Source organism: Punctularia strigosozonata (assembly GCF_000264995.1).
Source record: "Punctularia strigosozonata HHB-11173 SS5 unplaced genomic scaffold PUNSTscaffold_5, whole genome shotgun sequence".
Taxonomy (NCBI): domain Eukaryota; kingdom Fungi; phylum Basidiomycota; class Agaricomycetes; order Corticiales; family Punctulariaceae; genus Punctularia; species Punctularia strigosozonata.
Window position 1 is genome coordinate 2,243,515 of NW_006767437.1, and position 27,720 is coordinate 2,271,234.

At 56.8% G+C, this 27,720-nt stretch overlaps 8 protein-coding genes and 1 non-coding gene across 9 annotated transcripts; 4 read left to right on the forward strand and 5 right to left on the reverse strand.

Moving 5' to 3' along the window:
- Positions 1-3,661: 3,661 nt before the first annotated feature.
- On the forward strand, positions 3,662-6,467 carry PUNSTDRAFT_133873 (uncharacterized protein; the record flags this gene model as incomplete). The annotated part of the gene is made up of 2 exons (XM_007383318.1): positions 3,662-3,755; positions 3,811-6,467. 2 exons carry the CDS (start codon positions 3,662-3,664, stop codon positions 6,465-6,467), a joined length of 2,751 nt encoding a protein of 916 aa, XP_007383380.1.
- A 1,500-nt stretch (positions 6,468-7,967) lies between these two features.
- Positions 7,968-10,879, forward strand: PUNSTDRAFT_126011 (uncharacterized protein; the record flags this gene model as incomplete). The annotated part of the gene is made up of 7 exons (XM_007383319.1): positions 7,968-8,071; positions 8,457-8,513; positions 8,661-8,789; positions 8,874-9,291; positions 9,342-9,692; positions 9,748-10,241; positions 10,300-10,879. The coding sequence occupies 7 exons, from the start codon at positions 7,968-7,970 to the stop codon at positions 10,703-10,705; spliced, it is 1,959 nt and encodes a 652-aa protein (XP_007383381.1). The 3' UTR covers positions 10,706-10,879.
- A 2,713-nt stretch (positions 10,880-13,592) lies between these two features.
- PUNSTDRAFT_t53 lies at positions 13,593-13,705 on the forward strand. Its single transcript has one exon. It is a non-coding gene; the product is annotated as a tRNA-Leu (tRNA).
- Positions 13,706-13,738: 33 nt separating this feature from the next.
- On the reverse strand, positions 13,739-16,130 carry PUNSTDRAFT_102133 (Galactokinase; the record flags this gene model as incomplete). Its single annotated transcript, XM_007383320.1, has 9 exons — positions 13,739-13,850; positions 13,905-14,063; positions 14,128-14,517; positions 14,587-15,138; positions 15,196-15,320; positions 15,376-15,479; positions 15,533-15,798; positions 15,849-15,997; positions 16,051-16,130. 9 exons carry the CDS (start codon positions 16,128-16,130, stop codon positions 13,831-13,833), a joined length of 1,845 nt encoding a protein of 614 aa, XP_007383382.1. The 3' UTR covers positions 13,739-13,830.
- A 528-nt stretch (positions 16,131-16,658) lies between these two features.
- PUNSTDRAFT_113365 (galactose mutarotase-like protein) lies at positions 16,659-18,496 on the forward strand (the record flags this gene model as incomplete). Its single annotated transcript, XM_007383321.1, has 10 exons — positions 16,659-16,784; positions 16,841-16,940; positions 16,996-17,135; positions 17,200-17,334; positions 17,390-17,500; positions 17,553-17,678; positions 17,734-18,067; positions 18,134-18,244; positions 18,296-18,405; positions 18,458-18,496. The coding sequence occupies 10 exons, from the start codon at positions 16,659-16,661 to the stop codon at positions 18,494-18,496; spliced, it is 1,332 nt and encodes a 443-aa protein (XP_007383383.1).
- Positions 18,497-18,817: 321 nt separating this feature from the next.
- Positions 18,818-19,978, reverse strand: PUNSTDRAFT_52198 (uncharacterized protein; the record flags this gene model as incomplete). Its single annotated transcript, XM_007383322.1, has 4 exons — positions 18,818-19,285; positions 19,342-19,603; positions 19,662-19,863; positions 19,936-19,978. Coding segments are annotated over 4 exons (912 nt in total), but the record flags the coding sequence as incomplete, so codon positions are not given.
- A 1,132-nt stretch (positions 19,979-21,110) lies between these two features.
- On the reverse strand, positions 21,111-22,671 carry PUNSTDRAFT_102136 (uncharacterized protein; the record flags this gene model as incomplete). The annotated part of the gene is made up of 2 exons (XM_007383323.1): positions 21,111-22,460; positions 22,515-22,671. 2 exons carry the CDS (start codon positions 22,669-22,671, stop codon positions 21,265-21,267), a joined length of 1,353 nt encoding a protein of 450 aa, XP_007383385.1. The 3' UTR covers positions 21,111-21,264.
- A 276-nt stretch (positions 22,672-22,947) lies between these two features.
- PUNSTDRAFT_113367 (NAD(P)-binding protein) lies at positions 22,948-24,298 on the reverse strand (the record flags this gene model as incomplete). Its single annotated transcript, XM_007383324.1, has 7 exons — positions 22,948-23,058; positions 23,113-23,312; positions 23,365-23,487; positions 23,543-23,716; positions 23,780-23,889; positions 23,947-24,097; positions 24,148-24,298. The coding sequence occupies 7 exons, from the start codon at positions 24,296-24,298 to the stop codon at positions 22,948-22,950; spliced, it is 1,020 nt and encodes a 339-aa protein (XP_007383386.1).
- A 693-nt stretch (positions 24,299-24,991) lies between these two features.
- PUNSTDRAFT_52199 (cytochrome c C1) lies at positions 24,992-26,291 on the reverse strand (the record flags this gene model as incomplete). The annotated part of the gene is made up of 5 exons (XM_007383325.1): positions 26,215-26,291; positions 26,060-26,159; positions 25,804-26,005; positions 25,155-25,747; positions 24,992-25,095 (listed from the first exon to the last, which is right to left on the reverse strand). Coding segments are annotated over exons 1-4 (322 nt in total), but the record flags the coding sequence as incomplete, so codon positions are not given.
- Positions 26,292-27,720: the final 1,429 nt, after the last annotated feature.

Sequence of the window (27,720 nt, forward strand, 5' to 3'; positions counted from 1 at the left end):
CTTTGGACATCCACTGTACGGCGAGATTGACGATGACCGACCGATGACAGCAGACCATCACCGGACTTAGAAGGAACGGTGAGCCCTGTGATCGCACGGTACCCGGTCGGTCTTCGCTCGGTCCGTGTACTGTCACCGTGAATTGAGTAGAAACGTAGTTTGAACTTCAAGTATGATGTAGGTCGATACTTAATTCGACTCTTAAAGTAACGATTTAGGTTTCGATCGGACTGATATTTTGGGTATCGGTCGGACCTGTATGTAAATTCATTCTTAAAATGCCGATTTCAGTAGAAATCGGCTTTCAACTTCAGATCAAGACCAGGTTTTTTATTCAAGTTTCGATTACCATATCGGACTGGCTGTGATTATGAGTGCCGAATTCCGTATAAAGCGGATTTCTATCTAAATCTAAATGCCTTATAGGGATTTTGGAATCGAATATAGTTTCGATCGGATTTGCGGTATGAAACTCCCGCCGTGAATGCATCCGCGAGTCAGGGACCGGCGGGGCGATTCAGGGCCTGACAGTGACAACCACAACCGGCGCCTCGACTTTCTCCACTTGGACATCCAAGAACAATCGGCCGCGTGCGCGGGGTCCGCTGTCTTTAGAACCTAGAGTGTTCCAATTGCCATCTTGGTGCATATATGCTCCGCATCTGCGAGTGTCTGGGTAGCTCTATCTCGGTACATGCTGACCCGTTCATGTGCAGGCCAGCGACGGCAAGATTAACAACCTGGGCTTGTCGGCACCGACGGTTTCCCCATGGTATATTGTACGCCCGACGACAGAGTTGAGAGAAGAATTGCGAGCTCCACGCGACGGGAGACGGATTTGCTCAGAAAAGGAGCGGGTTTACAGACGATGTTACAGAATATTTCTTTGTTTTGAGCAGATGAGCATCCAGTTGCATGGATAATAGCTGGAGTGTAAGAGGGACGTGTGTCGAACGTCATTAAACTCACTAGCGGAAGTAGTGCGATGGATTTATGACTAACAAAACAAAGGGAGGTAGGTAGAAGAAAGCGTGGGGCGCATCCAAGTCGTGCTATTGCGCACATGCGGTACGTCCAATTTGGCACTCGCCGCATTTGAGAGGTGTCCATCCGCGGTCCGCTCAGCACCCGCATCGATATAAATGGTGTTGATGGCACCCTACAAGCACGACGAGGTCCGAGACATACGGCTGATAAGCTGACGTTCGGCGAGTGTTCGTGAATAAACCACTTCAAACGAGGGAAAATGCACGCTATTAATAGCGAGAGTAGAGGGGATTCTGCATGTCTCACCACACGCTATCCGTCATCTGTTCGTCGTTTCTGGTGGTATAGTAGTGAAACCAGCAAAGCACCTCACGCCACTCGGGCTCTGAGATAAGGCGGGAAGTAGTTTGAATGACCTCCAGGAGATTCCGTCGCGGACAAGACCAGTAGCCGATGCCGATTCGCGGACATGGTTCGAATCCTACTCATAGAGCTATTCATAATTCATGCGCTGGTGCCAGCACTCGGTTGCGAAGAAAGCGGGAAATGATGAGCTCAATCCATTTTCGGCCAGATACATGTACACAGTGCAAGAGCTAACTGCGCGTTCTGGTGCAAAGCACCGCGCCGACGAGAGACCGAGTATGCGCAGAGCAAGAGCCGTCGGCAGTCCCCGTTGTCCAGGGAGAAAGGTCTGATCGACTTCGACGGATTTATTCGCAAGAGGACGGGAATAGCAAGAGCGGCGCGATCCGGCAAATTGGCACGGCAGGTTCGTTCATGACAGGAGAAGGGTGAAATGGGATCTAATCGGGCCCCGATCGAGGACATCCGTGTACATTATACCCTTCGCCTTCGCGGAGGCAATTTCTGGCGCCGACGATATTCCTTGTCCAAGGTGGCGAATAGCGAAGAGCCGCTGGCTGAATTTGCGCGCCAAGAATGATGAAAGGCCGTAGACGTTGTAAAGAGAAACCAACCTCAACTCAGAGTTTGGATCGCATATCGGCGTACCAAGCGAGAAACGTTTGATAGAGTTTGAGTCATTTCCGGGCTTTGACGGGAATGCGAGAAGCCAAGGGCGCCATATCCGAAGCCGAGGACATCGTTTTGCGACAAGATGCGTGGCCAATGCCCAAAGCGCATATGATGAACCCCGTGCTTTGCAGGTAAAGGTCGATCCACGAAATGAAGAAGCATAACAATTGAGGACCTGCGTGGGTACCCGGACAGGGTGCGGCGTTAGAAAAAAGCATAAATCAGGAGTCAACGGGAGACGTCATGAAAAGACGGGACTGGGGCGCGCAGGGATGGTGGGGTTACGCAGAGAGTTGTGGAGCAGATAGACTGTTCGATGTATAGGACGCATAGGGACTGCGCTCCAAACGCCAAAATAAGGATGTTGATGTCTGATCATCAACCACCACGACCGCCGCAGCGTGGGCTTTGAGTGCAGCGGCGTGTCACCGCGGGCCACCTTCTAGCGTGAGGTCGGACGAAGAGCCCGTTTGAGAAGTCGGACGAGGTGGGTGGGTGCGCTCCCACCAAGTCTGGGGTTGGCGCCAGGATCAATGCGGGCGGCGAGCGGTCTCCCGCGACGCGGACGGGGCCGCAGTACGAGCAAAGCAGTGAGAGCGGATGCTGTCAGCCCACTGGGGCAGCGTATTGGATGAGTGCAACGGGGCTGACGAGCTTCTGGGATGACCCTGAGACGCGACTGAGGCCGCGCGAAGGCAGGTGACCGCCGCGCTCGCCCGCCTCTGCCATGCGTCGCGAGGCGATTACGCGTTACAGCGTGGTGTCGAGGACCGCAGCGAGCCGGCATATGTTCGGAGCGTCGATTACACATGCCGAGCTGGGGATGGGTCGAGTGCGTTCCGTGCCATGCAGCTCGTTCACTGGAGCGGAAGATGGAGTAAACAGACAGGCGACGAGGGCGGTCAAGGTGCAGGGATCAGTACGTCCACCGGCCGGGCTGTGCAGTTGTCCGGGGCCGGGTAAGGAAATGTTCTTGGGCCCGAGGTGCGGGAGAGGCAAAAGGAAGGAGCCAATACGCCGCTCCGGGGACCCCTTGCCAAACCAGCGGGCGCCCGACCCTCCAACCAAGTACTACTGTACAGTTGTTGCTGGAGGCGTTGCTGAACGAGTGGTCCGCTGGTAGAGCCGCATGGTGTACTTGCAATATCGGATGCGCGTGTTGGCTAGAACGAAGAGAGATGAAATATATATCATCGGGATCGGATGGAACGTGCGGCCGCGGGGGTCCAGGAGACGCGCGTGATTTCGTACGAGTGCGTGCCGGACGTCGGTCCGCCTGGCCGCAGGCACCGGCTCTTCAATGTTTAGGCCAGCAGCCCAGTTGCCCATCTCCGCCTCTCCCGTCGCCCTCAACCTCCTCGACGTCGTTCTCCGCGTCGTCCAGCGTCCCCGCCGTCCCCTTCACCGCCCGGACTCGCGTCTCTGCCGGTGTCGAGCGCGCGCCACACGTTCAGGGCCTATTCGGAACCGTTCTTCCCCTTGTTCCGTGCCTTTTCGACGACGCGACCGATTGGCTCCCTCGTTCCTCGATCCGTCTCGGCTTTCTTTGTCCGCCTCCTCCAGAGGCCCCTGTCAAGCTGGAATTTTCCGTCCGCTCCGTCTTTGGTCGTGAACACGAACAGCATCTCTATCAAACATGATATCTCACTTTACCCAACCCGTCCTCAACCTTGCGCCCGATGCGCTGCAAGAAATCGACGGTGGCGACGCCGTTTCGAACCTTTGGATAGGTTCGTAATTATTCGCCGCTCGAGTTCTCCCCTTCCTGACGGTATCACCAACCAGTGTTCTCCCGGTGTAAAGACTCGCTCCAGGACGGCGAGAGGCTGGAGAACATCTCCTGGCGACTGTGGTATCGAGAACTCGCATCCCACGACCCGTCCACGCACTACGGCAAGCTGCTTCACCGGGCCAACGAAGAACAACGCGTCTCAGGTTACCCATTCCCGAGCTACGCGGACGACAAAGATGGTAAATCCCTCATGACACATCCGACGCTCCATCCCCGCGCCCTAACCCCGGATCTTTTCTTTCACGTAGTTCGGGGTAATGATTGCTGGGAACGTGTCCCCTCTCCTTCCGCACTTTCGGCGGTGTCGTCGGAATCTGCCAGCTCCGTCGACGATGCGGATCCCCCTCGTCCGCCTGTGCGACGGTCAACCTCCACGTCGTCGGTGGGCAAGATCATCTGCGATATGCTCCCCGAGAAAGTCGTCTACACGCACAACGGGAGATTGCGTTCGCCCTCGGTCGAGCCACATGTATCCAGGCCACGACTCACCGTTGTTCCGGAACCGGTCATCAGCAAGCTTAGTTCGCCGCCGCCCGCATCGACGACTACGAGCGCGAATAACAGCGCCCCCGGTTCCCTCGCACCGAAAGTGGTCGTCGTCAATCCCACTCCGCATCCAACACCTCCGGCAACGCCGGTCCCCATGATGCCCCCGTCCGTTCTCACGGTACCGCCGCATTCTCCTACGGATATGCTCCCTCCTCCTCGGAACGCGGCGCCTACCCCTCGTGCTATGCCGCCACCCGCCACCGCGAGCCTCGAACCTGCGCTCGCCCCTGGTGTAACCGTCATCGCGCGCCCCACACCCACGCCTGCCAAACCTTCGGACGCCAACAACGATACGCTCAAGGCGTCTGAACGGCGCTTCTTCCTCAAGCAGAGCCCGGAGGACGATTCGCCCGATCGTCAATCGGGCGACGCTCTCTCGCCGCGTGATCCTCGCGGAGGCGGCTCTTCGGTCACGTCGGAAGGCACATCGGTGACCGCCAGCTCGGACAGCCCAGCGGCGGATGAAGAGCCGACGACCAAGGCGCCATCGGCCCCTCCGAAGCGCGTGGCGTCTGCCACCACCGTGTCGTCCGGTATCGGCGGTCACGCGCGCGGTCGCAAAGGGAAGGAACCAATACGTGCATTAACTTCGCAACGTCGTCCCGTTCCTCAGCGCCCGGGCCCTATCCGACGTGCGACTACGGATGTCAAGACGAAGGAGAAGGAGAAGGAGAAAGAGGCCAATGACAAGCCTAAGCCGCACGCCGCCTTCAAGATCGGTTCGACGTCGTCCAATGGCTCCAAGTCTCGTACGGCCGCGAAGATGAAGCTCACGAGCGTGCCCAAGGCCGACGTCGCCAAGGGTAAAGGCAAGGCCAAATCGGCAACCGCCCAGCGCGCCGCTGAGATCGTAGGCAAGCGCGGCATCGTGGTCGACAGCTGGTCGGACACGGAGACGGAGACGGACGACGACTCGGACTGGGCCTCGGAGGATGTGTCGGATGCCGGCCCCTCCAAGAAAAGTCAGAATAACAAGAAGAGCGGGCCGCAGAAACGGACGAAGGAGGAGCTGGAGGCGATCCGTCTGCGTGAAGCCGCGGAGGAAGCGCAGCGGCAACGCGACCTGTTCGCGAAGCTGCCGAAGAGGAGCTATTCGAACCTGAACCGGACGGGCAGCGGCCTCCTCAGCATGCTCTTCCATCCCGAAACGGCCCTCGCTCCCGGCAACCCGTATGCCCGCGCCGGCTTCTCGAGCGATGACGTCGTCGGTATGCGGCCTCCGCAGCAGCCAGAAAAGCCGTCACGTGGCGAGCAGCAGCAGCAGCAGCAGCAGCAGCAGCAGCAGGCGCCGCCTCGAAGGCAGGCCAGTGCTGGTCCGTTGGGCCCTATGGCGCGGCTGGGCATGGGCATGACCTCGATGAAGCCCCCGCCACCGGACCCGCCGCGCGCTCAGGTCCAAGTCAGCGGTGCACCTGGCACCAGCCTGCTGAAGACGAGCAAGAGTGCCGCCGCTCTGCCGACGGTCACCGCGACGCCAGCCCCCGCCCAGCTCAACGCGACGGCACAAAAATCGGGCTACAGGCCCAAGGGCCGACCGGAAGAGCTCGAGATGGAGGACGACTCGGACAGTGCCGAAGAAACCGGCGGGATATCCAAGAGTTTGGCCCAGCGCAAACTGGAGGAGCTCGCGAACGGCAGGAGAAGGGAGAAAGCGAGGGAGGAACCCCCGCCTCCCGAGATACGTCCAGCCTTCGAGCCCCCCGTTCAGCAACACACTATGTATCGCTCCCAGACTCAGCCTGCCGCGCCCCGTTCGACCGTCGCCCCGACCCCTGTCCCGTTACCTGCCGGTCACCCGTATAACCTGCCAACCCCTGCTGCTCCGACTACCCCGCGAACGACGCGTCGACAGATGCTCGCCACCGAGCTCAGCGAGTCTCTCCGCCGGAATCTCCTATGGGAGAGACAGGTCAGCATGATCAATATGGTCGGCCCCCGGAAGCGACCCAACGCCCTCGGTGGCGGCCTGCGACCGTTGACGACCACGAATGGCGATAACGAGGCTGGTGGAAGTGGGTCTGACCCGCAAGAGGAGGCGAGGAAGCAAGCATTGGCGAGGAACAAGAGCTGGGCCGACGACTACCACTACGCTGGGTGGTGACCGTCGTGAAACGCGCTTGGGGCGAGGGAGATATTCCTCACCAGGCGATGTGTAAGATATGCTCGGTGCGCGCCTCCAACGGCGCCCGCGTTAATCTTGGTTCTGCACTTTCTTTCTCTCTCGATTTGTTCAATATCTGGCTCACAGCGCTCCTTGCGTCTCTTTCGCTCATGCGTCGTCGTCTCTCGTTTCGGTATCGATTTTCCTTTTTCTGTTCTGGTGATTGGTCCATGGCATGTTCCTCTCAAACTGCATCTGCATTCATCCACACCCTCCGTCGTTCGCCCCTCCCATCCATCCATCCGCTAACCACGCATCGCATCGATCATCGGTCCCGTTCTTGTTGTACCAATACCTAGCATATGACCCGTCCGCTGTTTATAATGTGTCATATAGTTTTCTGAATCGCAAGGAATAACACGGTTATTGTGGGATGTGATTCGTTCCGGTTAGGCTCTTCGGAGGCCGTCGCGGGCCTCTTTCCAACTTCGACCTGCATGCATGTATCTGACGCTACGCCCACCTGGTCTTGACTTGTTAGTCGGATCTTTCTCATACGGCGGAACAATCGCAGCCACTTCGATTATGCTTCAGCAACTACTGCACCGTCCTGGCAGTGTTATAGATGTTCAGCCACTACAAGTTGACGACCGATTGAGAACTTGCTTGGAGGTCTCTCATGACCTCCATCCGCACACGCCTCTGCGCCTAGGACCAAGCCGTACCACGTCCAACGTCAGCTCATCGAGTTTAACTCCCTAGATCAAGGATTTTCCCCTGGACAAGCGGATACGCGACTAGACAAGGTCGAACTTCGTTTCAACGCATGCTCCTTTCTCAATGTGTCGCGATTGAACCAGTCCGGCACGATGCGCGGTGAATGCAGCCTCGAGCTCCCGAATCGTTGAGGTTTGCGTTTCCTCATTGCTACTATATTGAACGTCACACAGGCGACCTCTCTTACATGTCCACGATCTCCGGCGTTTACGTTCGTCCACCGATCCTAAGGCCTCAGTGTGTGTAGTCACATCGGGGGGACGCGCAGGCAGGCGCCAAGCGCTCCCCCACTTGACGTACACACGTCGACGTCGGGCAGTGCCTCTCCGTAAATTGGCAGCAACGTCTCGATTCCGCGTTTCGATGGACGCTGTCTTCGATTTTCGCCGCCGTCTCCTACGCGAGCTGCATAGCGCCGCATTTTCTGCACCTGGCCAGTCGGGCAGCGAGCTCGGAAATTCATCGACGTTCTTAGAGCGCGTGGATGTCAAAAAACGGCGTCAGCAACGCTCCCTTCACTTCGTTTCGTTCGGCCAAGACGCCGCGACGTCCTGCGACGCCCTGCGAGGGTTCGTGGATGCTGCTCTGTAGTCGGGATCCGTGGCTGCTTATAAAGGTGTAGGGCGTACACATTCCTACCTTAGTCGAACAGCCGAATTCAACGCAGCACACTTCAGCTCAATCAACCTCATCGTCGTCGTCGTCGTCGTCATCATCTTCGTCATGTTCTCTCGTTCTTCCCTGCTCGTTGCCTTTGCTGCGCTCGCCGCCGTCGCGTCCGCGACCAAGAGCCAGTGCAACACCGGCTCGATCCAGTGGTCCAGAAGGTGCGTTGTCAGCATACATCGCCGACCGCACCGTTCTCACTACTTTGTCGCCGTAGGCGGATTCTCCCGGCGTTGCGACGCTCTTGAAATTGGTCAATGTCGTTGTCGAGTCGGTGACCGGTGAAGTCGGGGTCAACTGCAGCCCCATTTCCGGCGTTGGTGTCGGCGGCGATAGCTGCAGCGTATCACCTGTTTGCTGCGAAGACAACAACTACGTACGTAATTGCGTCCATTCGTACGGAAAGCAAACATTGACGGCGGTCTCAGCGTGGCTTGGTCGCGCTCGGTTGCGTCCCCGTCAGCCTCTCGGCCTGAGAATTCGTAGAGATTGCGATATTAGACTTGTTATACACACCGTCCTAATTGGCGTCTTCGCGATGCATAGTTTGCAACCAGAAACTGACGTCGCGAGACGGTCCGAGGGTCCTCGCATGCGACGACAGTACGTACGCGATGTTCCCTCCGAGGGCTATGTATGAGATTGCAAGGCAAGGCTTCGTGTGCTCGGTGTTATTGGCATCCTACGAGGGGGAGATCCCAATAGCTTAGCCAAGGCCCTGGTAATTCTATCTTGCGTTCCAAATGATAGGAGTTACAGAGGGCGGATCAAATTCTCACGATGGTATGCTGCCTCGCGTGCTCAGACGGCGTCGCACAATCGCAATAGTCACCCGGTGGCCAAGGCAGATGTCGACAACGCCCACGCCGCAGTCGTCGGGTGGGCCGCGCTGTACGAGCTCGTCGGGACCGCAAACGCGGCTGCGAGATAGGCTGCGACAACCAACCGAAAAACCCACCGCAGTGATGCGCAGCTTCAAGCACATGCTTCCGAACGGAGCGGCCAGGGCCTATATAACGATCGGCGCCTACGCGAGCTCGCCTGCCCTACCCTCCTCGCCTCCATGATCATAACCGAAAGCGCCGCCGACGCAAAAAACCAGCCAACGCGAGTTGGCGACCCAGAGGCCCAGCGCACCAGCGAAAGCCGACTGCTCGCCGAGGGCCCGCCACCGGCGTACGGCGCAGGACCGAGCAGCAATATACTCTACAAACCTTATCCACCAGGTGCTCTCGAGGAACACGCAGAGCGTACGGCGACTCGCGCAGCTCGACGACGATTCCTAGGCGCTTTTGCTGTAGCGGTTCTCATCTGGGTCTTGGTCGGTATGCTGACCGGCAGTATCGCCGATCTCGGTAGATGGGGGCGCAACCACAACAACGTGCGTATGATTTTCAACCGCGATCACCGCAGGTGTCGACTTATCTTCAGCGTGCCGTCGCGCAGGACGTGGAGACCGGCATGGGTTGGCCGTCGGCGGAGGATGGCCACATCGAGCGATGCGTGCACGGCGATCAATGGTCCGAGGCACATCCCTACCCCGACGATCATGAACGCTACATCCGTACCACGTCCTTCAAGCTACCTGTCGACGCGGAGCATCTCTTCTTCATCTCAACAGGGGCTCTGAGCTACGGCAAGCTCGACATAGTTCAAGGCGAGCACGAAGGAAACGACATCGAGGTCGAGGTCTCCGTCGTCTACTGGCTAGAACGTATCCTGAAAAAGGCGAGCGTATGCCGCCTCAGTCGCGAGGACGACCAGCACGGTGTCGGAATTTTCGTATGTCGGACGTGGTCATCCAATATCCGCGCGGCTAACGACTCCGTTATTGCAGACTCCGAGGTACTGGAAGCACCAAACAAATAAGGAGAGCCTAGATTTCCGCCTCGTTGCCAAGCTCCCGCGTCCCAGACGTTCGCCCGGCCACATCAAGAAATTCACGACCAGTTTGCACAATTTTGCCACCCACGTCGGCAGCTTCCTGGGAGTGTATCACTTCGACTCGATTACTCTCCGCAGCACGAACCGGCCCGCGGTCATCGAGGCAAGACAACGTTTGGTCTGCTTGTTCCCGATCATGCTAACCATGACGCAGAGTTTGGGCGGCGAACGCATCAATATCATCACGACCAACAGCGCCGTTGAGGTATCCGACATTGTTCAATCTCCGGCCACCGAGATCCACACCACGAATGGTCCTATCACCGGCGTCTACAACTCGTCAACGTCGCTCTCCTTGACGACCAGCAATGCGCGCATCAAGGCCGACGTCCATCTGTACAATTACGGCAAAACAGAGTCGACTTTGAGTGTCGCGACCACGAACAGGTCAGTACCTGCTTCCCGTGCTAGATGAACTTCATATACCCAACCCGCCGTTATTCAGCCCTCTCGAAGCCAACATCAGCTTCTATAACGCGACTTCGAAACCGTCCCACTTCAAAGCGTTCACCACGACGTCCAACGCGGCCCTCAATGTCCACTTCCCCACTCTCGCCATCGACTCGGTGCTCAACTACATCGCGCACACCACGAACTCGCCCGCGTCGGTATACCTCCACCCGGCCTTTGAAGGATCGTTCCACGGCCGCACGAGCGTCATGCCCGCGCGACTCGAGATCCCCGACTTCAAGAACGACCCCGCCGGTCGCGGGCGCACGCGGCAGGTGCAGAACCTGCAGCAGCGCTCGCGCGAGTTCTCCGGTCAGACCTGGTGGGGACCGAGCCACCCCAAGGAGTTGGGTTCGGTCTCGGTCTCCACGACCAACTCGCCTGTTTATCTCCGGCTTTGAGGTCTTTGTTCAGCATGCATGTAACATCAGCTCTTTTCTCTTACCCTTCGGTGCCTTCGGGGCGACAAAACACAAACTGTCTTTCTGTTGCAATTTTCACGCTTTATCTGTACTCTGACCGAGGTTAGGCAGCAATTCATTTGCGAGTGCACGAATGCGTGCGCTTGAGACCACAAAAACGCACGAATGCGTGCCGGACTCGCATGCGTAAGCGAGGGGAAGGTATATCACTCTCGTCGTTCTTCTGATTAGTTCACGGGCGCCATGACAAATCTTATAATCTGAGCCGCTCTCAATCTGCACGCTACTACCAAACAAACAAACACATACAATTCAACAGCCATGGAACGCAGATGTTGGACACTGCGGGTGCCACCGTGCTGGATACTGGACCTTCTGTTTTGCATCGTTAATCAAGTACTGATAATAGTCTCGTTGGTCCAGTCAACTGTGTTCAGGGCAATCACATCGGCATTCTTAAGCTTGTAACGCAGCTTCTCTCTTGTGTTCATCCTGAACAGATCGACGAGTTGCTTTGAGCCTAGGATCGCGGTGTTGATTAATGCAACTTACATGGCGAGGTAGTTGCACAGATACAACTTCGAATAACATACTCCATATGCCAGATAAGCCAGCGTATCCGGCATGGCGATGTACTGAGTGATTAGCATGAGAAAATGGACACATCTTAACAATAAAAAATGTCATCTCACGAGGACAAGAACAACTGCAGCACTGACACTAGTGGATAACCGTCCTATTCAGTTAATCGGACTCCGGAGAAGATCCATGAAATAGCACGAACCTTGTCAAAGAACCGGTGGTGATCACCCAGACAATCAACTCGTCAACGATGGAACGTGTGCTGGATTAATCAGTTGCACAGGCAGTACGGCCACTGTTTCTCGGCAAAAGACCTACGGGGAAAACCTCGGCATGGTCGTATACAGATAATAGCATGTAACCCCGGATATTACGATGTCTACCGCTGTCGCCACTGTAAATGGGATATAGATAACCGTGGTCTAATATAATTCAGTAAGTATTTCGATGACAGCGCGTCATGCTTAATGCGCACCCGTTCGGGTTGTATTTGCAGGAAGTCCTTCAACAGAAGCCTGAATCGGTATGTTCTGCTTCAAGATTCCAACCCATAGATATGTGCGAGCCACACGCACCCTTGGATTCCATTCACTATTCAACAGATCGTTGACTGATCAGAAAATAGAGGATAATAAAGATGGTGAGATGAGCACGCGCACTCAAACAGCTTGCTGCGTGCGGACATGAGTGCTACGACGCACGCAGGATATCAAGAACTACGTACCCCAGCCTCCTAAGACCGCGATTGTCTACAACACGGTTAATGCGATTACGGAGCACTCTGGCGAGAGATAAAATTGCACGTACAACAATGAATGGCAGAAATCTCTTGGTACTGGCAACTTGACCTTTGGAATCAGCACAGTGTCGACGTGTATAGTACAGATATGACACACATTTCCACAGCCTGATGCAATACAGCTTGTACGAGTGTCAGAGAATGATCGAGTAGTTGAAGAATTGATAGACGTGTGCCTACGGTCTGAACACCTGACACAAGGATATCACTGATCATGATAGACAGCTTCGAGCCCCCGAGTGAGTATTTTCTGAAGTTGTATCGTGGCAGATGACTACCTTCAAGCTCCTAGAAATCGCCAGGTTACGACCAATGAATCCATGGCAGCGTGCACTTACCAGACCGGGCTGAGTAGGTCATTCAGTTCCGAACCGTTGGCAAACATATAGTGGTACAGAGCGTGAAGGTTTAGGGCGAACGCCGTTGTGTCGAGAAGTCCCATCACAGCAACCTACATAGACCGTTAAATTCTATATGACTACATCAAGGGTCATGCGTTGAGGGCACCTACAGCAATTCTTGTGAACGCAGGTTCCTTGGGGAATCTGTCAAAGAACAAGTAGCTAAATATGAACGTCAGTACTATGAACATTTTGGTGTGGAAATGCACGGGTCACAGTTGAAGGCACGTTATACCGAGGAGCAACCCAGAGATGCATACACCCAGGAACAGCGCTCCATAGGTATCGGCGAGTGTCGTAGGGATTGCCATTAGGTGAATGTGGGTGTCAAATCAACTCAGAGAGCACATTATATAGGAAAGTCATAATTTACTTTCAGGGAAGCATCATCCAAGAGGTCCTAGAATCGTGAGTGTGCGTCAATTTTGGATGACCTAACTGCGGATCCTTTAGTTCGTGCACAAATATACTCGAACAAATCAGAAGCTCTACCTTATGAGATGACGCTTTCCGGTCAAAGCGTCGGCTGTGGTAGGACGGGTTTGTGCCACGCATCCGTTATACATATGAATTCGTCGAGAGTTAGTATCCTGCGCTATTTGGAGACTTCATCATCGACTCAGGACTGCCTGTTCTGTAAAGTTATGCGGAGTTTTCTGACATTGATGAATGATCAGCGCGCGTCCGCTGCTTTGTATATGTGAGCATCCTGTGGCAGCAAGTGGCTTCAAGCTTTAGTCCATTGGATATGACGATCAGATACATGGCACACGTTCCATCAGGACGCGATATCAGCCAGGATGGACTCGGAAGAAAAGCTGATTGAGAGATCTACGTAGCCAAGCGCTGCTGGTATAACTGAACGGCGGGGATCAGTATCAGTTGACAATTAATCATGTTCACAAACTCGCCATGTTCAGGGCCAGGCTGGCCGTGTTACTTGTATGACCCCAGCTATGCGCTAGACAACTTGGTAAGTAGCATGATGGGGATCACGTCATTGGGCCAATTTCCTCGCGCGGACATTTTGGCCGAATATAAATCACTTCTATATATATAATAGCAAAGCACATTTTACAACGATGGCAAGATGGCCGAGCGGTCCAAGGCGTGTGACTCAAGCGAAAGCTTGCCTGCTTGGCAGGTCAGGGTTCTCATCAGTGTATACTGGCGTGGGTTCAAATCCCACTCTTGTCAGTTTTGGCCTGTTCCTGTTGTTTAGGCCATGTGGAAGCTTGTCATCGTACTTATAGCGTTCACGTCTAGTATAGATGATACAACGGGTTTTGTTACATGTTCCTTTCTCTAGACACCACACCACACTACTCGGTAAATTTATACACTGGGCGCGGACAGGTCAGCGAGACATCCCAAAGAGACGTCGAGAAGAACGTACCGCAGGCACCGCTGCTTGGCTTGGTGGCGAAGATGACCTCGTGCAGTGCTTCGCCCTCGAGGCCCTTATAAGGAGGGTACGCAGCCTTGACCTTCGCGATGAAGCTATCCACCTCCGACTCGGGTACGAGCGAGACGGTGCAGCCGCCCCATCCAGCTCCTATCCACAACCACCATTCACAGTCGGTGTCTCGCGTGAAATGGGCGAACGATGAGTCACGCACCTGTGAGACGCGAGCCGTAGGCGCCGGCCTCCCGGGCGATGGCGGTGAGTTGGTCGAGCTCGGAACACGAGCATTCGAACAACTCCGCGCACGACGACTGGGACTCGTTCATGAGCTCGCCCATCTTCGTCAACGTCGCCTCCAAACTCTGCCCGGACGACTGACGGCACACGTCCCGGAATTCGAGTACGCGCCAGGCTTCGTCGAAGACGTGCTTCGCACGCTTGTACAGCTGAAAGTGGGTCGCCTCGACGTCGACCCAGGAGAGGTACGTCTCCTGGAACTCGGCGGGGGAGAGGCCAGAGAGCGCGATCATCTCGTCGAGCGTGACGCCGAGCTGGGCCGAATCGTCGGCAAAGCTTTCCGTTCCACCCGGCACGGTCCCTGACACTGAGAGAAGCGGCCATCAGCACCAGAACCGATGCGAGTAGCGCACAGAACAAAATAAGATGACCTCACATGGGCTTGTGGTAGGCTTGAGCCGCTCGCACTCGGCCGAAATCTTCTTCAAGCCCTCTTTCAGCGTCTGCACGTCGATCTCCGCGTCGCCGCCCTTCGTCTCCTCCACGCCCAACCACCGCCCGAGCACCTCGCGCAGCGTGATTTTCTCTCTCACGCCGGTCTTGTCCAGCGGAACACCCAGAATGCGCCCCAGCGCGCGGGCTGCGACCAGGGTCTCGACAACGCGCAGGTTGTACCGGAACTTGGAGGAGACGACCTTGTCGGAGACGACGAGCGAGTTGGCGCATACGAACACCGCGCCGGTCGTCTGCGGTGTAGATGGCGCCTCCGTGACGAGAGTGGCTTTGGAGTTGCCCTGCTCGAGGCTGCCGACCTGAGTGATGATTTGCGGTTGGGCCGTGGTGGCGGTGGACGAGGAGGAGGCGGCGAGGTGCGAGCCTGGGAGCGGGGTCGGTTCGGCGGAGAGTTTCGGGAAGAAGCTGACGTAGAGGGCCGAGCCGGCGGTGGAGATCACGGAAGCGGCTTGGTCCATCCCGCCAGAGTTGACGCCTGAGAGGTAGATATGCGTGAGCTTCAACAGAGTGAAGAGGGGAGGAGCCGTCGCACCGACGCGCTTTTCGTTTTCCATCGCCATCTCGACGAGGGCGCCTTTGCTGAGCGCGGTGGATGGGTCTTCGAGCTTGCCGTTGATGGCGAGGAAGGCGAGGGTGCTGGCCACGACCATCGCTGCACTGATGGTAGCGTGAGCAGGCGCGAAGGTGAAAGCATGTCGTCCACAACACATACGACGAACTGAGGCCGCTGCCTGCAGGGACGGAACCGGTAAACAAGAGGTCTACGGGCATGGGCCCATCCTCAGCCGAGCCAGAGTAGTAATGGTTCAACACGCCCTAGGAACGTGTCATGGAGGACAGCACGGGCAGGGGATATGGCTGGTGCGCACGTAGTACCCCGCCTTGACGTAGCTCTCCCACCGGAGCTCGTTCTTGTCAATGTCGAGCACCCACTGCTCGGCGTGGACGGCGTTTTCCGGTGGTTGGTCATCGGATTCGGATCGCTTGAACATGCTCGTCGGTTTCTTGACGGGGACGAAGGTCTGGGGCGCATACTTTGGGTGGAGGTTCTGGGCGGTGACGGCGCCTGGTGATGTGGGTTCTTCGGCTTCGGGGGACGCGGTCGCTGTACGCGGTGCGCACGCGATCAAAATGTCTGGAGATGAGAATTGAGCAAAGGACATAAGCGTAGTCGAAAGCTCGGACCTCGTTCGACGGCGGCGGGGAAGACGCCAAAGAGGGCATAGTCGATGTGTTCGCCGATGAGGTTGACGCGACCTGGTGCGCGGGCGATGTAGGCAGGCTTGCGCCCGTAGCGTTTCTCGAACTCTTCTGCGAGATGGGACCAGCGTTCGCTATATGACGTCGTCAGAGCAGAGCACGGGGGCTGCATGGTGATGCGACTCACGCATGCTTGGTCGCGGTGCCCAGATCGTGGTAGAGGTCGGTGAGGTTGGTGTAGACGGGGATAGGCAGCTGGGCGGCCATCGCGGGATGCTGAGGCGTGCGGGGCGGCTGTCGATTAGATTATGACGCTGGGCGAGGCCGGGGAATGTGAGAGACGAGCGGTTTATCGATCGCTACGATCATCGTGGACGTCTGGGTGGCCTGGTGGCGACGCGGCTCAAGTTAAGGATCGCGACGGCGCGTCCGAGCCGGTAAGCTGAGCGTGGACGCATGTGACGACAGACGAGGACGTCCGACGTCGGCCAGGGACAGCCGGGGATGATACTCATACAGGCCCCGATCTTATCTACCGATCCGGGTCGCCGTCACGCCCCCGCCTCCGATGCTTCTCCGCCCGCCCTCCAGCTGACTCGCGCCTGCGCAATATAGCCCTGCCGCCTCCCTCGCCCTATCTTCGCTCCTCGACGTCGTCTGAACCAACCTCCGTGCGTATGTCTTTCTCGTGTCGCCACGCCCATGGCCGTCCTCACCGTGCTCACCCGCCGTCCGACCAGACTGCTCGCCGCTCGCCTCCTCCGATCGCCACCTCATCGCGCGACCTGCAGAACGATGTCTGCCGACGATGGATTCAAGCCGATCCTGCTCGCCCTGCCCTCCCTGGCGCCGGCCCTTGCCCTCGAGGTCCTCCCTCGCGGCCTGACCCTGCACAGGCTCTTCGTCCAGGCAGACGGCAGGGTGCGTCATCGATCATCGTCCTACGTTGTCCCCAGCGTAATTTTGTCCGACCGTAGACGCACGATGTTCTGGTCGGGCCCGAGGATCCGTCCGACCATGCCAAAATGCCGTACACCAACTCCGTCATCGGTCCTTACACCAACCGCATCCCCACCGGTGAGCGACTACATCCCACCCCATTATATGCGCATATATTGACAGATCCTCTCAGGAGCGCACACCCTCACCTCCTCTCGCCATCCCACCATTACCAGCGTCATCACCCCTGCCTCCAACAGCGCCGAGGCCAACCAGAATGTCTGCCTACACTCCGGTCCCGGCTCCGACCCTTGGGACAAGCGCATATGGGAGGTACGTTCTGGGATGTCTCCCACCCGCCTTTGCATCCGTACCCTTACGTGGCGACCCTCTGCAGCCACTCGACCCGTCCCACAGCGCCCTCTTCACCCCAGCCGAGAAGAACACCATCGCCTCTCTGCCTGCAGCACAGATATTCTCCATCACTAGCAAAGACGGCCAAGGCGGCTTTCCCGGCTCCGTCAGATCCGAGGTACTTGCCCGCATCTTGCCTCGCCATCCGTCAATCTCTAACCGTGGGAATGCAGGTCCTCGTCGGTTTGCTGAGCGCACCTCCTCCACCGAAAACCGACGTCGACCAACTCACGCTCGGGAGCGTCATACTCGTCTATCGCGCCAAACTTGTCGAGGGGCAGAACGTCGGCCTTCATCCATCTCGCTTATCATCAACATACGCTGACGCTCCCACAGGTCATTACCCCGATCAACCTCACCCAGCATTGGGGCTTCAACCTCGAGGCCTCCCTTCGCCCCGACGGCGAGCCCCGGTCCGTCAGGCCCGAACCCGACGTCAAGGGCCACTTGCTGAAGATCAAGGTGCGCCTAGGGTTCCTCTCTATGACGTTGGGCTGACACCTTTGGTGCTGCTCAGTCCGATGCCACGATTGCCCTCGACAAGAACTACAACTCGGCCGGGTCGCTCGCCCCCGCCAAAGGCACCTACCACGACCACTCCACCGGCAAACTTATAGGCGACGGCTGGCCAGACGTCGACACCGGGAAGGGCGTCGGCTACGACGAGTTCTACGCCTTCTCCGCCCCGCTCGTGCCGCCGCAGGTGATCGTCCCCGCTTCGCAGCTCACGGACGACGTGGATCTGCTCAAGGCCGTCGTCGAGAGCGGCACGACGACGACGCAGACGGACGAGCCCGTCGTCGAGCTCTCGAGCGACAAGAGCGGGCTCAAGCTCTCGTTCTTCACCAACCGTACGTTTCTATCCAAGATCTGGGATAGGGGGTTGCACGAGCTAACGCAGTACGGCGTTCGCGCAGAATCCGGCGTGCAATTCTACACCGCCAACTCTTACGACCGCTCCAACGCGCGAAAGAAGATCCACGGCGGTACGGGCAAGTTTGGCACGGGCGAGGGCTATGGCGTCGGCGGTATGTCACTCCTACGAACGTTGAAGGTCAGATGCTGACATACGCCTGCAGGCGCCGCATTCCTCGAATTCCACGAGCCACTCGCAGCGTGGTTAAACCCGGACACGGTACGCAACGGAAACGACACCCTCCTCGGTCCCGGAGAACTGTACAACAACTGGGTAAGCCGACGCCTCGCGCTCTGCTCCAAGGTCGACGCTAATGTCTCTCCAGGTCCGTCTGGATGTTTCGTATAAACGACCCGATGCGTAGACGCCGTCGCGCTGAAGAGTAGAAATGAGACGGCGATTGTATGTACCATCACCAACGACGCGATATATTACTATATTACCATGACCCACAACCCTCATGACGTGGTTGTGCGGGTGGGGAACATAGTCATCTTCGCTGCCCGAACGCTACCCTCTTGCGAGAGTTTTTGTCAAGAACCTGCGTTTCCGACGTGCAGACCTTTGGCCTGCAACATGACCGCAGTCCTCGTGGTCTGCACGATCACTCTTCTGACTAGCCACCGGTGAGAACGAGTAAAACATCCACGATACATGACGCAAGGGATATAAATCGACTGTGGGGCGGCGCCTGACGCGCGATATAGAGAAGCAAACAAATACAACATAATAATTATGAGCCGTCTCGCTACCTCCGGCCTGGCGTCCGCTCCCGCCCTGGAGTTCGATCTCGTCTAGGCGTAGGAGGCGGTTTCCTCGGCGTGTGCATCACGTCCGCCCGCTCTTTTGCCGCGCGCTGCACCTCGCGCATCGCCTTCCGCGCGGCTTCGCTAACCTTCGTTGGCGGTCGTTCGACGTCGACGCGTGCCAACGCGCGAAGGAGGTCGCGGGGGCTTCGCGGCTCGTCCAGTTTGGCGGCGGGAGGCTCGCTTAGGGGTCGGGGCGCGGGGTTGAGACGCGGCGGTCTGGAGGTGGAGGCCGATGTGGAGGAGTGCGTAGCGAGCGAGAGGGACGCAAAGTAGGAATCCAAATGAGATTCCACTGCGTGAGTGTACAGCCGGGCGGCGCTGACGCTGGCGTGCATTCGGTCGATCTACATTCACACTAGTCAGTCAGGGCACGTCGAGTTGCGAACGTTCGGTTGCCCACCTCGAACGGCAGAGCGCTGACCCGCTCGGCGAGCTTGTTCCGCCTCGGTATCTCGTCCGCTAAAACTGCACGGGCGAGCTGAACACCGCCGGGGCCGCGAAATGTTGGCGGTAATAGCCTGTCGTCGACGTCGTCCGCACCCGGGTCCGCTTTCGCCTTGGCTTTCTGCAGCTTCTTCGTCTCCAGTTCGGCCAAAACGCTTGCCTGGTAAGAGTTGTAAAACTCGGCCGCCTTCGCCCACGCTTGGTCCTCGGCTTTCATCCTGGCCACGGGTTGAGGTTAGAAATTCCTCTGCGTGCGCAAGCACCACAGATACGCACGCATCGATCTCTGCGTTAAAGCGTTGTTCGCGAGCGCGGTTCTTGACGTTCTGCTCGTTCTGCTCCTTGACCGGCGTCGGTTGCTTGCCCATGGCGGAACCGTACAATGGTATGTCTATCCGTTTCTCGGCGAGCATCCGCACGAGATCGTTCTGCACGATTTTGAGGGCGCGACTAGCTTCTGGTGTCAACGGCGGGAGTTCTGCGAAGGACAAGGCGGGTTAGCGACTGCACGAGCATAAGAAACCAGGAGAAAAACCAGGTGGGCTCTTACCGTTCGCATGCTTGGAGGCTTTCGGTGGCTGTTGTATCGCGCGCTCTGTACCCCATACCAACAGTTGGCGTGCTCGCTGAGGCTCCGGTAGTTCAACGTCGATGTGCTTGTAGAAGCTGGAGGTGGGAACCGACGGATGCGGATGTGCTGTCGGGGATACGGGCGGTCAGACACGGCGTGCAGCTAAGGAAGCGGCGGAGGAGCGAAGGTGCCGTACGTGGTGGAAGCCGCGATGGCACAGGTGCGGAGGGGTGCAGCGAAGGAAAGGCTGACGCACTGACTACGCCCGTGCTCTGGTAGCTCGAGCTTGCCCGTTTACCGCGAGCGCTCATCGAGGTTCGCCTTCGATGGTCTGGTTCGACGTCGTTACGCGCGGATGTCCCTCCCTTCTTCTTCGGTTGGTGTGACTGCGACGAGGTTTTGCTCAAAGGTGGCTTTGCTTTGCTCGCCCATGTTGAAGGGGCGGAAGATTGCGAGTAAGAGGCTGGGGGAAGCTGGAACTCGGGGGGTATGCTGGTGTTGCGGACTTGCTGGGCTCCCGCCTGCGATTTGCGTCTTAGAGTATCCGATTCCGCCCTCATCGACCGCAGCTCCTCCGTCTCCTCGTCCTCCGGAATCCCCTGCAGTGTTATGTTGGCATGTGATCGTGATTGACGCGCCGATCGCGACGGGTCTGGCTGAGATTGTGCAGAATTTGGTTTGTGAAGTGGGCGTAGACGGTGGGAGGTGTCCGCGTGAGCGTCTTGAGAAAAGGAGGTCGCCGGTTGACTGAAGCTTCGCGAGGAGGATGGGCCAGGCGGGACGGAGGAGGCGCGGACGATGATTAGGCCGCCAGGTTGCTCTTCGCCATGGACTAGAGTAACAATGAGGGCGGTGTAAGTATGAAGAGGGACGAGGCCACGCACGTTTTCGCTTGCTCGAGGACGAAGGCTTCTACAGACCATAGAAAAACGTATGAGAAAGGAGGAGGCAAGGGGCAGTAGGATACGGCTCACCTCCTTCCGGGGCTTCTTGGCGGGGAGGGGGCGGTCGTCGGAGGACCTGCGCTTGGCAGAAATGTGGGTGAGGTCCATCCAACGTGAGCCGGCGGGCGAGGAGGCGCGTATCAGGGCGGGCAGCGCGTCGGGGCTGTCGGGGCAGGTGATCAACACGAGAGCGCGCGATCGTGGGAATTTGCGTTCATGATCAACGGGCTTTGCATCTTCGGTGCTACAGAACTACAAATTACACGGATTACAAAGTATACACTACGTCGTACACGGCAGGCACAATAAGTTCAACTATAACGGTAATAACGAATCGACGCTGGCATCAACGACGAGCAGCAGGTCACCGCTGCATGATACCACTCAGCACTTTGAACACTTCGTCCTGGCGCTCCCGGAAAGGCCGCAAGCGCGTCATGCCCAGGGCCAACGCATTGATTCTGTTCGTGAAAGCCACCGCCCGTCCTTCAGTGCTCCTCCTTCCCTCATCCTCCGCCTCGCCGTTCCGTACGCGGAAGCCGACGCCCTTCTCCAGCATCTGTCTGACCCGTTCCAGCCGAGGTTCGGGAACTTCCCGTCCCACTTGCGCCAACTCTATCGCATGCGCGTCGTCTTGCTCCTCCATCTCCTTCGCCGCGTGTCCGATGGCCGCCAACTCGGTCATGAACGGCCTGAGCGGAGGCGGACAATCGTCTAAAGTGACGACACTGCCCAACACGCCTACCACCGATCCGTCGGCGGTGATAGAGGTTGTGGAAACCTCGAGGATGGCAAAGCCGACGGCGGCGAAGTAGGCCCGAGGAGGATCGGTCTTCATGAGCCTCCCTAGGGACGGTACTCGGGAGAGCACGTCGCCGAGGGCGGCGTACAATGTTTCGCGGATCACCGAGATCGTCGGCGAGTCAGCGAGAAGGGAGGGAGACGGTGAGCGGGAGAAGGAGGATGTGGAAGACGGTGTGCTGGGCGAACTGGCGGCAGACGAGTGGTGGAAGTGCGCGGACGTTGACGTGGGTGGAGGAGAGAGCAGCGCTGGGTTGGCCGCCTCCGAAGGGTGGGGTGGGTGAACCGATAGCGGCTCTGGTCGCTTGCGAGGCGATCCTTGCGGCGAGGGAGAGGGGGATGGGGTATACGCTGGGGGCGGCGCGAACGACGCCTTTGTGCGACCACGAGTCGAGTCGCCGGCATCGATCGCAGCCTGAAGGTCTTCATTGTATTTGTCCTGGAAAGACCTCCTCTGGCTGATTTCGATAGCGACGGCGCGGAGGTCGGCCGCGATGCGATTGAGGTTCACGTTCAACGGGGATGACACGGGAGCCAAGCCACAGATGATGCGAGCGAGATCGTGCTGATGCTCCGGAGTGAGGCTCTGTATCTGCTGGACGTGAGCTGTCCACACACGCAGGAAGCCGAGGAACGCAGGAGGGCAGTTGAGCGGAGAGAGCTCGATGGGGGGTAGGTTCTTCTCCTTCCTGGGCAAGGGGACGGAGGGGGGGTTCGTGGTCGATCTGAGCGCGGCAAAGTAGAGACAGAGCGCAGGGCCTTTGAAAGCATTCAGCTCGCTGGAATATTAGCCGAGCAAGGATGTATACGCACCAGTGATCATGAGATCACTCTCTGCGGAACTCAGTACATCGACATCAAGGATCCGCTCGGCTTTGGCTTGTGTGAGCGACGAGCGAAGGTAGCTGTGGAAGCAATCTTGGATGTATTTTTCTGATAGCGTCCTGTTCGAGTCGGGAGGTGCAGACATTGCGACGGAAGTGGCGGCCCGCGCTAAGGTGGCAGAGCGATGATTATATACACTATGGACGAGGCTGTCCACCGGAGCATCCGAACCGCGACTTCCGCTAGTTAAATGGCCTCCCCTTATGTAAGGCGCAGGCTGATGCATGGAGATATAGTTGAGGCAGTGTTTGTGCACCACAAATAGCAAAGTAGTACCATCCTCAAAGCCGACAAAGCAGGAAGCACTAAAGCACGAAACAACTACACGGCTTTGACAACCCACGATCTTGCCAAAGGCAGACTATGCAAACGGTTTGACGGCCTCCTCGCAGAAGTCCCATATCTTGTCCTGTTCGCGTTCATCGAAGGTTCCCTGCGCAGGATCTGTGGTCCTCGCCCAGGGGTAGAAGTACTGCGAAGCCACCTGGTGAGCAACAGACACGGAAGCGAAGAGGATATTGGGTACCTTCCCGTTCTGCCTTGCCGCTTCCGGGCTCGTCGCAGCGTAAAGTTGCGTGTAAGCTCCCAACGGAGTCGGATGAAGGAGTATCCAATGCTGTACGGTCGGGGACGTTAATGCAACGGCACACGCATGAGGACGAGCACAACGTACCAATATCCTCTCCCCGAAAGTAGCATACCGTTGAAGCTCCGTCCTGATGTTTCCTGAAGCAACCTGTAAGAATTGACGTGCAGCACACAGGCAAGCTACACGCACCAGGGTCTACAACATTGGCGACTACCTTGCCGTTAGCACCATAATCACCCTCGAGCAGCTTCGCAAGCTTGAACACGAGCATCACAGTTGCGAACTTGCTCTGTGCGTAAAGCTGGAAGTTTCCTAAATGCAAATACTGAGATGCGACAACCGAAACGAAGAGATCATTGCGACATACCGAGCGCAGTTCGTTGCGGGGAGTCTTTGAGAGTGTCATACTTCACAGGCGGGTTGAAATAATAGTTCGTGGATGAAGACACCCACACTATACGAGAGGGTTCGCCTTTTGCCAAAGGACCAGTAGCGGTGGAGCGAAGCAAAGGAAGGAGGAGCTTAATCAGGAGGAAGTGACCTGAAAGGACGGTAAGTCACTACAGCTCAAGCGGCGATGATGGGTACGGTGTAATCAGCATACCTAGCACGTTGGTACCAAACTGCATGTCGTATCCCTGGGTCGTCAGCTGTTCGATTGGGGGATGCATAACCCCCGCATTGAGAATCAATGCGTCAAGGCGCTGCTGCTTCCTATACAGACGTCGATGAGCACGGGTCGCGGAGACGGGAGTAAACAGAGCTTCGTACGTCTTGAACTCTTCTGCTGAGCGCTTCACACTAGAAAGATCGCTAAGGTCCAGTTGGAGAAACCGTGCCTGCCGACCGGTCTCCTTCTCCAGCTCTGCGATGGCTTGCTCGGCCTTCGACGCAGACCGTGCTGTGAACCACACATCGCCACCTGTATGCCTCATCGTCAGTACACACAACGAACCACGGTAGAACACGCACCTTTCAGGAGCAAGTGTTTGCACGTTTCCTTTCCAAGTCCCGTATTGCCCCCGGTCACCAAGAATGTCTTGCCGTCCAAATCAGGGATATCCGTCGGCGTCCACTTCGCCTTGGGCGGGAACATCTGGTCCAGTAGAGTGAACAGCAACATTTTACAGCGCGAAACAATCGGAGGCTGAGAGCGTTTTCGACGAAAGGCGGCCTTCGTGGGTTGGGGAAGTCAGCGCCCTCGGCCCATCCTACTTATAGGCGGCGATATGGTCACAGGCGTAGCCCATAAGGACGCGTAACGGCAGTTCGCGAAAGCACGAAACAGGCGCCACATCGTGAGCATTATCACCCTACCTTATGTGCGTAGCATGAATCTAACATCGAACATCAATGGTCGAATGTACTCCGTCAACGTGATCGGAACTATACACGTCCCTCTTGTCCCTGTTCGCTCCTCCCTGAAAACAACCAATTCCGAACATATTTCCACCTTCCCGACGACTCGTACTCCCACATCATTATGCCTATGGCTTTCCCGTCGCGTACCACGTCTGTCGTTCCCTTGTTACCCGCGCGATCGAAGAGCATCCGGATTTCGTCCATACATCTTCTGGCATCGTCTTCACCGACTTTATTCTGAACCGTGACATGTGGCTTAGCTAGCCGCTGACAGTCTTGGTTGGTCAAGACGAGACCGGCATCCCGGAAGCGGGAGAGGAGCGTCGCGTGGATGACTTGGAGGCGGTCGAGGGGTCGAGCGCGTGCATGATGCACCATTGGTGTCGGTAAACATTTCGGGCCAGTAACCGGCACAGCGACGCCGCGTCGTCCGAGGGAGAAGGGCTCATCCACATGCACGTCGAACGCGACCTGCTCTTGCGATATGGCGTCCAAGACGCAGCTTACAACATCCATGGCATCGTGCGGAATGGCGTGGAACAAAGTTACATGTGCCTCCTATCGACACGAACAGGTTGATCAGCGGATCGAGGGCGGGTTGTTGAATAGGGGCCTACGAGATAGTTACGATGCGCCGGGAAGTATTTGCTTCGAAGCCCGGTAAGGAATGCGTGAGTCGATTCATCTAGCATCATGGTGAGGACAATGGGATTCGCTGACGGAACATCTTCTTGCTTGGGTTGTTGGCCGCGAAATCGACGCATTCGCAACGGCTGGTGAGGGCTTAGCGGGTCCAGGGCGGAGGAGAGTGTCCTGGATGTCAGCGCTGGCCAGGGAGTCTCTGAACGCGTTGAACGCAGAAGGGGTAGACGTGATGTTCGGCTGAGCATTCCCAACGGGAGATGTAGAGCAGCGGGTGCGTTGTTGACGGCCCGTACGGGATCCTCAAACGTCAACGTGCGTCATAGGGAACGGATCGGCACTCATAGGGATGATCCTACCGGAGCGAATCTGACTTTGCGCTGCAGATGGCTCAGTCAGCTCGTACAACGCGAAAGCTCATATCACTCAGCCGAGGTATCACTCAAAAACGTCGTGAATAGTGGTATCCTCGTGTAATTGACAGCGCACATGCTAATCGTCTACCAATAGAGTGGGGATCGTGAATAATAGTGTATAATGCGAGTCTAAGGAGAGGCGTCTATGCAGTCTAGAATGCTCATGTTGGTGAACAGGCCTGGACGAAGCGAGGGCGGCATTACTCACCGACTCCTTCAACCATGTAATGAGGTCGTTGCGGTCCTTCTCCTTCTTCAAGCCCGCGAATGCCATCTTCGTGCCGGGGATGTACTTTTTGGGGTTCTCGAGGTACTCGAACAACGTCTGCTCGTTCCAGGTGATACCCTTGTTGACGTTCGCAGCAGTGTAAGAGAAACCTTCAGCCTGGCCGGTCTTGCGACCGAAGACACTGCACGAAGGCGTCAGAGTCCGGAGTGACGTGACAGCACAGAATGTTACACACCCATGAAGGTTAGGGCCGACTTTGTGGCCCTCGCCGGCACCAACGGTGTGGCATTGAGCACAACGAGTTTTGAAAAGGCTGGCGCCCTTGCCGGAGTCACCTGCAGAAGGTGGTCAGTTTCCGTGTTGCATGCATGCTGGACGGCGAGCGGGTACCTGGAGCGAAAGGCATATTAGAGACGAGAGATTAGACGAAGGGAGGGTAAAGGTCTAGTAGGGAGGTTGGCAGGTGGATGAAGTGCGAAGTGAAGTTTCGCGCAACGTCACGATCCGTTCAAAAAGTGCCCCGGATCCGATTCAGCCCGACGCGCCGGACCAATCGGGGAGCGTTTATTTGACCCCGAGAGGCGGAATATCGTTGGGTCGCGGCCGGAGCCCTTCGGAACGATGACACAGGAACCGCGGTCCGCCACCACCGGACCGTCCGCGTCGTCTACGGGCATCGTCGTACACGCATACTACAACAAAGCTGCACCCGCTGTCCTTGAAGCTGCCTTCAGGCCCCGAACCACGTCAATCGCATTTCATCGACAACAACGATCCGAAGTCCGTAATGATAGATATCTCTGCCGCACGACATCTGTGGGTTTGGCATCCGGGAGATTCACCCTGGAAGAGTATGTTATGCCCTCCCTGGTTGGTGACTCCTCTCGCGCTCTGGCATAACACCACATCACCTCCGATGCACGGCCAATGACAAGGTCAGCCTTAGAAGCATACACGCGCATGTGCGCCTGTTCAGTGTTGATCGGCGAACACAGGGCGGCCTTTGAGAGGGGTGCATATGCGGGCAATAGCGGAAGTATGAAGGCCAATACGTTAAAATACGCACGATTGTCGATAGACCCCGAGTAAGTTACGTGTGTACATGATGTACAATGAGTATTCGACTTCATCGATGAGAACGATCGACACCGACCCGGAGAACCTTGCTATGAACACGGTGTTCGAATGTAAGATCACTCGCGAACGCGTGTCAACCAAGTTTGTGAAGCACGGCAGCGGCGCTAAACCTGTTATGGCATGGAACAGGGCCCTACCCACGGCCCAGCTAGGAATTGAGCCTCAATCCCGTCCGACTCAGATTTGGTCAATTGTAGCCTACATGACTAGAATAGCAAGATATCAAGGGGCAGGGACCATCCTGAGCAAATTTGAATCACAGCGCAGCCGCCAATAAAATGTTTATGATAGACACCGTGCAAGGCAGTCTGTGAGCCCAATACAATAGCTCTGGGGTCAGTAACTATCTCTAAAAATCGCCCCACTGCACTTCCAGCTGGATCACATTTTATCGTGATTTATGGACGCGTTTACCGTGGGAAAAACGAATGCGTCGAAGTTTTTAAATCAAAAAGAAATAATACCGCAAGTGCGTCGAGCGTTTTTAAAATCAACGGCTGCTCCGGCGAGTGCGTCGACGTAACAGGACCTGTATAGAAGATTCACATCGACCCAGAAAAAAAGAAGATATTTTTACACCCAATATCCATCCCACAAACAATATTTTACTCGGAGTGCAACAGGTATATCCGCGTTTATGGGGCGTAGATACACCGATGTGGCAGTGCACCCTATGTCAGTCCATTCACACAAGTCAGATGCATCTACACGAATGTTTCTAGCCATCTACGTCCTCAGGGGTATCTGGCAACAGCCCAA